Here is an 11303-nt window from a genome sequence, read left to right on the forward strand (position 1 = left end):
TGTTACAAAATTGTTAAATTATCTTAATACATATAATATGTTTACATTTCACATGCTTATTTTGCCTTTTTCAATTTACATTATCCCCAAAACTTACCGCTCAAAGGAGATAAAAATAACGAAATTGAATTATCTAACTACGTACAAACATTATTGTTTTTTATACGTGGATGTTTTTGATATTATTAAATCTTTCTTTAAAATATCATATACTTAAAAAGCTAATTTAATTTTTATTTGCACACACCAATAATTAATTTTATGCGAGTGAAGTCCTTATATACTTCACAAAACAAACGCACCTATTTAAGGTGAAGCTTTTATTGACCTTTTACCTTCGACATTTGACCGCACCCGACCACAACCCCTATCATGAACAACCTGTTTAAGTTAATTTACGTATCGATACGGTTTGCCAAGCATCGCTTGGACCGGTCATATATTGGATGTTGACAATTTGTGTTTTTCCTAGTGTCGCGAATACGAAGTGCACTTGACGGGTTTTTAAGCATTATCAATAGACATTAAAAATTTAATTATATAAATTACATTTTCGACGTGAAACCATCCAGAGCAAGTATTCCCACGTCCAGCAGAACTCCAGCTTAACAAAACACAAAGTCCCATCATAGTTTTCAATAAAGAGTAACAACTTTTGCTATAATCCGGCAAACGTTTACTCACCTCACTGCTGCAGTCAGTAACGAGGTTATACGATACACTTTCGGGTGAAATTGCTGAAGGGAATGTTGCTGGGTGTCATAAAGTTGCGAAGCTGCCTTGGAGACGTGTGCAGCGTGGAAATACATATGTCGACGGGTTTATGGCAACACACTTTCAACTTTGTTTCGTCTTTCCACATTGATACTCCTTGCACACGCTTTATAGAGTCAATGGCATACTGTATTAGTTTTTGTATCTTGAGTGAAGATATAACAGTAAATAGATATTAATATACATGTTTGACGATTTCATAAATATTGCGCATACTTAAAAAATCCATAAAATACTTTTAAATAGAATGGCTAAGTGGAACAGTTTGAAATTAGCATTGTTATAAAAATAAATACAATCATTCTAAAATATATTTCTTAATTTTATTATAATATGTCGCATGTGATATTAACCGAAATGTAACGACTCTGAACACTAGTAAAATGTATGTGGTTAACGAGCAATTTCTTTCCAGATTAACTATGGACTGGAGGACGGTTTTAATGACGCTGGCGTTACTGTACCACGTTGATGGCTTCTCAAGTAAGTTGCATTTACTGCAAATTTGTAACTCCGTGGAGTCGTTAAAATATTACTTATTATGTTCTTAATTGAAAAATGTGGAGTAGTATTTCGTCATAATACGATTTACACTTTGTTATGACGACCGCCTTTACAAAAATGTAATATTATCTTCGTTCTTAGAATGCTTCCAGTAAATTTTATACCCAGTCAACTAATCTTCCTTAGTTTTACCATCCACTAATCTTCGTTAGTGGTGTAAATTCCTTCACAAGACACACGCGGTATGTAAATAATTTATATTGGATTTTAATAAGCTAAGAAATAAGGATTATACGGATGACATGTTTTGCCTAGCTACAAGCTATATCCGCCCATGGGTGGATGTTACATGTTTCAGGTAAGGTTTTGTAAAAAGTAAAAGTCCTTTTTACAACAGCTCATTATTTCTCGATTTCGTTTAATTATACTGTTGTAATTTTATTATACTCGACGAACATTTCATGTAAAATAATTTCATTGTATTGTAAGTTAGAAATTCTTCGAAGTACAAATCGAATGCTGTCATTGAAAGAAAAAAAAAATCATTTACACTTTTTTTGATCTTGATTATGTATTAATGATAAATTATAATTTACTCTTCACTTTATAGAGGCGTCAATTGCCATTGTTTTGCTTCATAAACGAGTTCGATGAATGTATAATTTCCTGTTATTACCAACGTTACCTACTATATATCCGAGTACATACACACAGTATGAGGTTGGGTTCGTACTGCTCTCGCGTGACCTCCGTCGCGACCTTTGTCTTTATATCAAATGACTTTGCACTATAAACAAGCGTCTATTTAAAGTTTTAAACGGGAAGTATCTATAAGAATCCTTTAGAGACGTGCTCTTGGCACATGCTCGGGAGATGTACTCAACTCGAATCCATTAAGTAATGCACACATAAACTTAGCTCCTTGGAAGTGTAACAAAACAATGAGTTATGATCCGACCTTATGATATTTTTTATATCTTTTTATGGCCTCTAAAGAAGCACTTGCCGAGTCGCAAATTATATTCCATACCTACGATTCCTCATCCTTGCACTTTGCTTAAAACGTTTTCGTGGTACAGTGTTTGCTTTTTTATGTGGTTATGGGAACGAATTTTATTATTACTGCGAGATATTACGTTATCGTAAACTCGTATTATATTTCGAAATGGATTACTAAGAAATATATTTGTCATTGATTTACAAAGGAATGTTCTGACTGGTGTTTGATGACGAAGTTCTATCGTTGTTCGCATTCTTATAAACGTCATTATATTGTGTGCCTGGTATCATTACGTGAATCATTTAATCTATATTCCATAGTAAATTATCCGCCGTTTTTAGTTTATCTAAAAGTAAATCATATCTCAATAATTGTGATCGTCTTCTCTAGAAAATAACGTGAATTTAGAATGTATAATAAAAACAAAAGAGCAAAAGTTATTTCTGAATATGTTAAAACTATTCGTATGAAGGGTATGTGAAAAACAATTCCACGGTAAAAACTTTTCTAGTTCACCTGGCGTATATTACGTGTGATATTGACTCTCGAACATGACGCAACGGTGAACCCAATCTAAGTATATAATCTTGTATATGCAAATGACCTTTTCCCTTTACAACCGAATTCCTTACCCAGTCACGCCTTACGGGTTATAAAAAGGGCAAATTTTTCTCGAGAACACATATAAAATATATTCATGTGGGTCGATTTTTCATTCAAACATGTTGTCGCGAAATATGTTTTTAGGTCACTTAAAATCACAATTTTATAAAAACTCACAAATTTGAATACACAACTATCTGCCTGTTAACAACCTGTAAGAGTACCTAATGTTCATTTGAAACAGGCTAGTCATAGGTATTTAGATGTAAAATATACTTTAATTATTCAATCCAGATTTCAGATTCTACTTAAACGCGTGAGACAAATTTATTTTTCAATAAAAAATTCAATTGAAATCATTTCACAGAATATGGTAGAACATGCAGGGATATCGGATGTCTTAACAGCGAAGTTTGTGTGTTAGCTGAAGATCCCTGTTCGTTCGGGCATACCTCAAACTGTGGAACATATCCTACCTGCAAGAAAAAGTCTCAAGTGGAAGGTAACAATTTGTTATTGGAGGCCGAACGATTTTTATTTTATTTTAAAATTTTATGGACTGAAATATGAATATGATACTTGTTCTAGGAACCCATTCGGATCCGGTTCAACCCAAACCCAAACCACCACAAACACCGACAAGAGACTTTGACTCGGCGCCAAACTACCCTGCTCCCTCACCGCCCCTATCTTCCAATGGGCATGGTAGTAATTCACCATATGGTGGTAACTCACCATATGGTGATAGCTCACATTACGGAGGAAGCTCACCATACGGCGGAAATTCACCATACGGTGGTAGTTCAGCCGGTGGAGGCGGCTCGCCATATGGGGGTAACAATAACCCAAGCTCCCACTTCGGCGGAGGTTCCCCATACGGAGATAGGTCCCCATACGGCGGTAGCTCTCCATATGGCAGCTCTTCCAATAGAGGAGGCAATCCCCCATACGGCGGGTCCAGCAGCGGCTCCCTTGGCGGTTTTGGATCGAATGGCAAAAGCCCCATTGATAGTATATTGAACACAATTAACAGCTTCGCAAACGGACAAGGCGGAGCTTCTGGAGGTCAAGGTTCCATAGGAAATATCTTGGGAAATATTCTAGGTAATTTTTCTAAGAACGGAGGACTGAGCAGCGTTTTCAACACGAGACCCATTATGGAAAATCCAAACTACTCGTCGTATACTTCAAATTCGAGGAGTTCTAATGCCCAAACTTATCCATCAGGAAACCAGCCCGGTTATCAGGCGCCAAACCAAAATAAGAATTACGGACAAAACTATGCCCACCGCAGTGGAGCCACAACAAACAAACCAGTGTCTTATGGCTGGAACATCGGGTAAATTTTAAACTCGTTATACACGTTATAATCTTAGTGGTGTGGCTTCACTTGGTGTTACTTTATTTAATGCGAAGCATGTACTCTGCTTGATCTTTAATTTATGCAAATAATTAACTAAGCTATCGCTGTATAATCTTTCCACAATCTTATTTCTAGAACACGCTTTACGAATATTATTAACGCAATTTTACTTGATCGTTACTGAAAATATTTGGTGAATATTTTTCTGTACCAAAAATGGGAAGAATCTGATAAAAAATGTACTAATCTCTATTGACATATTTTTATTAATCCAGTGATGTAATATTGTTAATCTTCTGCCATTAATTTACACCTGTTCTGACATAAGATGCAATAAATAACCAACTCCAATAGGCATGCTTTATACCGTTAGAAGCTGGTAGGATCATAGTGAATTATAATTAATTTAAGCTTTATTATTTTAATTTAGTCACAAGCATTTTATATTTTATAGATTAAGAATAAATGTATATACACAGCAATAGAACACTGTAGAATGTGTTGTTTAGTTGCTACATATAAATACTCCACTTTTAATGTTATTAACGTACTCAGGATTTTTGAGATTTTATTATTTTTATTCCTAATTATATTTCAGTGTGGCAATGATGTTGACGTACCTGGTACACCTTTACATCAAGAATGTGATATAAAATAATCTCTTATTAATTGTAGATAAAAATATCCACTAATTATGTATGAATAAGGTGCTTTAACTCCACTAATTGTAATTGTTATTTGAATTTTTTTGTATAAATCATAATATAGTATATATCATAATATAGTGTATGTTATAACTATTTTTTATTTTAAACCTTGTTATCATGTTTAAGTGAAATTATTCAATTTAGAATAATTCATCGTGTTGGAGTCGAGCTCGCTTTGACAGGAATCGGCGTAGTAGTTTCATTCGATGATTTTTCGCACCTCCCGATCTATCCTTTATTCCTGTCGTCCATCCAATTCCTTATCTTTTTACCCCTTAAAAACGAGTAACGCATTTGCAGCGGCTTTACCTCTGCAAATGTTTATTGAGGGTATTTATCACTTACCATAAGGCGAACCACCAGGTCAGTTTCCCTCTATTACGTAAAAAAATTATATATTGTATTTGTGTAATAGGAGAAATGAATAATTCTGTTGAATTTTTATTGAAATTTTCACATACCAATCATTACTTTTGCAAAACCGCCTTCAAATTGTCAGAACTAAACCAATGTGAATGGTTTCATATAAGAGGCACCTTTTTACTTTTGAATAAACAAAATTAATCAAAGAAATCGGTTTGCCCTATAAAAGTTCTAAAGTAACAAACACAAGAATTACAATTGAATTTTATTAATTCCATCTTTTTAAGAGTCGCTTGAAAATATATACATTTATCGTCATCATCATTATCATCATCAGCCCATATATATGTTCCCACTGCGGGGACAAAGGCCTCCTATGAGGGGTTTCAAGCAATCCACCACGCTGGCCAAGTGCATACCGGTTTCCTCACGATGTTTTCCTTCACCGTTTTAAGCAGTGATGATGTTAACAACACATGTGCAGAGTAAATTGAAAAATCGATTTATTTCCTCGACCGGTCTTGAACCCCGGCTTATCGATTTTGAAATCAGAGTTTCTCACCACTGAGCCACCCTTGCTTTTGACATACATTTATCGTACCTTGATGTTATTGTATTACAAATATTTTGATGAGATTCAAGTAGTTATATTTAAAATAATATAGACATTCATTTTAAGTTATTACGTAAATAGATAAGACCATTTCCGCTAAAGATCCAATAATAGATATGACTTATTCCAATTAACATTATTTCATGACATTTTTTACCATCTACATTAAAAAATTAATTTCATTCAAATCCCATTATCAATCTAACTATTGTCTTAGATTTGCGAGTATATATAGAATAAAGAGACCTTAGTTTGATCGATTCATTTTGTAATTTACAGATAAGTAGCACTTACATGCATCGTTAAATACTATTTAAAGTTCCCAAAATAAATATTAGCATATGTACGTGAAACAGTTTAAATATTTAGTTTAGTTCCTAGTCTATACTCGGAAGTATTGTTCTGTCGATAATTAGGTTAACTAATTTACAAATGTAACAAAAACAAAAATACGCATGACCAAGCGTGAACCATTCGTGAATCACGATATTAGCTCAGTAAAGGTTTCTAGCTATATAACATATGTAATGTATAAGTATAAACTGCTCATAGTGGAAAAAATATGAGACTTGTTTAAAACTACGCGGAATTTCATATGAAACTTATGTAAACACAGACGAACAATGCTTTATTCCATTTTTAATTATAGCCTAAAGTAGCTGATAAATAATACGTCAACAACCGATTTCCAAAAATTTTAATTGAAAAATATACAATTAATAAATATATACATCGCACATTAACAAGAAATAATATCAATCAGGTTAGTGATTTGACCAGAATGTTTACATTAGCTATAAATGCAGATAATAATTGATGATTAATAATTATGTTGCGTAATTCAAAAACTAGCGCAATATTGCGCAGTACTATTCATAAGAAATACATCACAAAGAAAGGCATTAAATTCACCCCAAACTTTGAAACCCACTTACAAGTATCAAACAAATTATATTATAAACTATAAAATATTCAGTCTAATTGGCACTAATTTCTCCTTTGTCCGTTTCTCTTGGCTTCTTGGGTTTATTCATTTTATGGAATTGATTCAAAATAAGTCCCATTATTAGGAATGCCAACCATACTCCGTACCAATAGAAATATACAGAGGAATAATATATCCATATACGATCGAAAGTAAGCAGTAGGAATGCTGCAGCTTGGTACGATTCTGAATGTGACCTTAAAAACCACATGATGAATCCAATTATTTTCTTTTTCTGAAACAAAAATATTACAAGATTAAAATATCTGTTAAAAATGCCAACTGTAAAGCTATAAGTATTCATGAAATTTAATTTATGTTTAAATTTAAATAAAACAAGTTATTTTCATGTCTTTATGTTACAACTAAATATTCTATATGAAACAACTAATCAACCATAGATGTAATTTGCATGTTTAAATCCTAATCTAAGTTTTCCATAATATGAATTAAGTTTGAAATTAGTAGTTTAATTTCGTTAGTGTTATTATAGTGTGTCATTAGTGTCATAAATACAACATACCATCCCTGTAGCTTCTTTATAGTAGAGCTTATAGTAAATGTCTTCAGCCATTAGATAGAAAGGACAGAAATAAATGCAGAAGAAGTATCCAGCATGGTACCCATGCCAAACAACAGATACAAAGAGAGCAGCATGAATTCTGAAATATAACATACAATATAAAACATAATCTAATAATATAAAAGATGCTATATCATAAATGAAATTTCTCTCACAAAACATATCAATATTTAAGCTATTATAGAGAGAATCGTGACTCTCAATATAAAATTATTGTGACAACAGATTCATATAGCAATATGTATATAATATAAATAAGATCGTGAAACTACTAGACATTGTTACTAAAACTGATTTTAAAACCGAAGTTTAAATTCCGGTACTATATTGTGAGCTGCGAGCCTAGTATTCATTCCAATATTAGCTTAATATTCTTGATGTTTATTATATTTTCGAACAAAAAAACGTTTTTCAACTAATTGCAACTCCTATTAAGCTTTAATTCAAACAGGACACACAGAGAGTATTTTTTTTGCCTTTACTTCATTACATCACAAGAACAAGAACCCAACTCACTTCAATGGTTTGATTGGAAACCGTTTATAAACTACCATAGCCACCCAGTACTGAACAGCCTTATTCCATACTTTCATGGAATCTCTCAATGTCACCACAGACTCACAACCCCACACCTCCATAGACTCAACCGTGTTAAAATCGTATTGCGCTGTTTTAGCCTCTTCTTCAGACCTTTAATCAAATACAAATTAAAACATATATAATTTTAAAGTTTAATTTTTTTAATGTGAATGAATGAACATTATATTTATTTATTCATTTTCCATAACAATAATTAATCCCATTAAACATACTTCTCAAAGCTTTAATCAATCAAAATTTATCTAATGTAACACATACTCACATTTGTTTCAACTTTAAATACCCCACAGTAGGTCCGTGGCCAGTTCTATTCCTTCCTTGCACAGGGTATGCTCCTAGTCCTGCTGAAGTACAGACACTTTCAGCTAATGTCATTCCAGAGTAAATGCGTTGGCGGAAAGCAGCAAATAGTACCCAAGGGTACATCATTCTATACAGAAAACTTCTATTGTTGTGTTCTTCAGTCAACACATACTGAAATTAATTTTATCATGTAATTACTTTTGCATAATTATTTTAGCTACAAAGCTAGCTAGTATTTCATGCAATTAACTTTAAGTGTTAAATGAGAATAAACGATTCTTTAAACCTATTTAAGTATCTCATCTAATCTAATATATAAAATTCTCGTGTCACAGTTTTCGTTGCCATACTCCTCCGAAACGGCTTGACCGATTTTGATGAAATTTTTTGTGCTCATCCGGTATCTATGAGAATCGGCCAACATCTATTTTTCATCCCCCTAAGAGCAAGGCAGAACAGCATTTGCCGGGTGCAGCTAGTATAAATATAAAATGGTGCTTACTTCGAGAGGCCAGATATTAGAGAAAGCCAGATATAGTGATACATAAAGAGGTACAGCCTTCAGAGTATTAATCGTGAATCCAAAGCAGTCAACATATTTGCTATATGGTAAGCGGAAATAGTCATCAAATGTGCGATATCTGTAATATGGACCTGTAAAGAAAAGAAATACAGATCATAATAGTATTTAATATAAGGGAAAGGGAGAGGGAGAGACAATTAAGATGAGTATTTAATATAGTATTTTTGTTATAGACTTAGAGAAGTATACTGTTTTGATATAGATTTTAATATGATATATTATTATATATAGGGGTTGTCACAAAAACGTAATCAATTCTAAAATAATGTAGATATTTCATAAATATAATCAATATACTTTTATTATTTATAAGCTATTGATAAGTTTCTTATAATTTATAACATGTCTCTAATGCACACACACAAACATTTGTTTCTAAAACAACTATTTACCTGTCAATAATCCAATATAGTTGAAAGCATAGTGAAAGAGGTCAATAAAATCTGGATTAATCAATTCAAGGAACTCATCATCTCTTTCCTTGATATCCTTAGTTTCATGGTCTTTTTTCTTAGCTCTTGATATGGCTAGCCAAGATCCATTCATTTCATATGCAACACCAATTACTCTCAATACAATTATCATTTCAATCAAATTTGTTTGACCAGAGGACAGTGCAAAGCCAAATTTGTCAGCAAGGCGGAAGAAAAACAAGTAGCCAAACATGAAGAAGAATGTTAGGATGTGACAATATCTGCAGACAAAATATTATTTATAAGAAAACGATCAAATGTTAAACAGGATTTCATTAAGTAAATTAGTATTATTCTTGATAATTATTCGTATGTTTTGAATTGTCGAAAAAGTATGATGTATAATGAAACTACCATATTATGAACTTACTTTATTGTAGCTGCCTTAATGACAACAATCCCTAGTAAAGCTGAGAGAATAGGATGTACAGCACTGTAGCCTGACACTATTATAATTAACAATAAACCTAATATTGAACCACCCCATTTTTTGGATTCAACTGTTTTAAGCTTTCTGTAATACGGTCCGATCAGAACACTAAAAAGTAGTAGCGATAAATATATAATGTCATTTTTATTTTTCTGTATGAACGACCACATTGTACTTGAAAATTTGATAATGTATGTGCTTATTACTAATATTTCATAATATCACACTAAACCCGATTAACAGAGAATCGCACAAATAATTTCCAAAACACTAATTAGTAATTACTAACAATAGGTATGTACTAGGTCTGTGACGGATGACCTGTGATATGTCAACAACTAAACAGTGAAATAGCAAACTTCAAATATGTCAAAATCATTAATATTGACAGTCGACAACGCAAGCACAGATGCACAGTCCATAATATATCACAGTTATAACATTTTTCGTTAACGTTTTCCCTTGTTGATATTAGATGTTGAACTGTTTTTTTACTGTGAAGGCAGAATTTACTTCAGGACAAAGAATAGTAATACGCTTTAGGGCGTTTCCCTCTCAAATAGAAATCAATATAGACCCAAAAAAAGACGAGGTGAGGCCCTTGGCGAACAAGAAGTTAATAGGAACACTATAACTATGTTTATTTTTAAACATTTTGTGATTGACTGTTTTGACAGAGAGATATATATATATATATATATATATATTTTTTTTTTTTTTTTATGTAACAGTAGGCAATGGAGCTGGTGGGACGCCTGATGGTAAGCGCTACCACCGCCCATGAACATTTGTAGAGGCATAAGGTCCTATGCAGACCTTACGCCTCTACAAATGGATTGCCGACTTTTTGGGAAGGGATTAAGAAAGGATTGGCGATAGGAATAAAGGAAAGGACTGGGAAGGGTAAGGAAAAGGATATGGGCCTCCGGCTCCCCCACTCACCGAACGAAACACAGCAGAATGCTATTTCACGCCGGTCTTCTGTGGGGGTGTGGTACTTCCCTGGTGCGAGCTGGCCCAATTCGTGCCGAAGCGTGCTCGACTACCACTCATACATATATGTATGTTTTGTGGTCCTAGCTTATTTTCTCTTTTCACCCCTTTTTCTTTTTATTTGACCAAAAATTTTACTTTTTAATTAAAATGCCTTGATCTTCGTAAGATATTTTCAAAATACAATTACCGTTTGTTTGCACTTTCTTAGTCTATAATTTACAAAAGACTCACAATGTTGAAGTTAATAAGTGCTATATATAACTGCTTTGCATGCAAAATATTATTTATGAAAAGAACAAAAAAAGGTATCTTTGAGGTACCTTTACTTGATCTATGTACGGTACTACCACGTACCGCAAAAGTATAATACTACGCTCTGGGTACTTCATTTCGATTTTTGGTCTTAATCAAATTAATTATTTA

At 33.0% G+C, this 11303-nt stretch overlaps 2 protein-coding genes across 6 annotated transcripts in view; one reads left to right on the forward strand and one right to left on the reverse strand.

Moving 5' to 3' along the window:
* The window catches only part of LOC119832227 (glycine-rich RNA-binding protein 5, mitochondrial), a 9212-nt gene extending 4215 nt beyond the window's left edge, over positions 1-4997 (forward strand). For 2 of the 5 annotated variants that reach the window (XM_038355875.1, XM_038355876.1), the window contains exons 2-5: positions 1190-1257; positions 3249-3383; positions 3470-4220; positions 4843-4997. In XM_038355875.1, coding sequence (XP_038211803.1) covers positions 1197-1257; positions 3249-3383; positions 3470-4220; positions 4843-4897 — 1002 coding nt within the window. In that variant the 5' untranslated portion in view covers positions 1190-1196 and the 3' untranslated portion in view covers positions 4898-4997. The other 3 variants (XM_038355878.1, XM_038355879.1, XM_038355877.1) reach the window with 3 other exon arrangements.
* A 1611-nt stretch (positions 4998-6608) lies between these two features.
* Positions 6609-10208, reverse strand: LOC119832583 (lysophospholipid acyltransferase 7-like). Its single transcript, XM_038356255.1, has 7 exons — positions 9825-10208; positions 9374-9675; positions 8901-9052; positions 8358-8569; positions 8012-8185; positions 7436-7574; positions 6609-7147 (listed from the first exon to the last, which is right to left on the reverse strand). The coding sequence occupies exons 1-7, from the start codon at positions 10052-10054 to the stop codon at positions 6905-6907; spliced, it is 1452 nt and encodes a 483-aa protein (XP_038212183.1). The 5' UTR covers positions 10055-10208; the 3' UTR covers positions 6609-6904.
* Positions 10209-11303: the final 1095 nt, after the last annotated feature.

Source organism: Zerene cesonia, chromosome 15, assembly GCF_012273895.1.
Source record: "Zerene cesonia ecotype Mississippi chromosome 15, Zerene_cesonia_1.1, whole genome shotgun sequence".
Taxonomy (NCBI): domain Eukaryota; kingdom Metazoa; phylum Arthropoda; class Insecta; order Lepidoptera; family Pieridae; genus Zerene; species Zerene cesonia.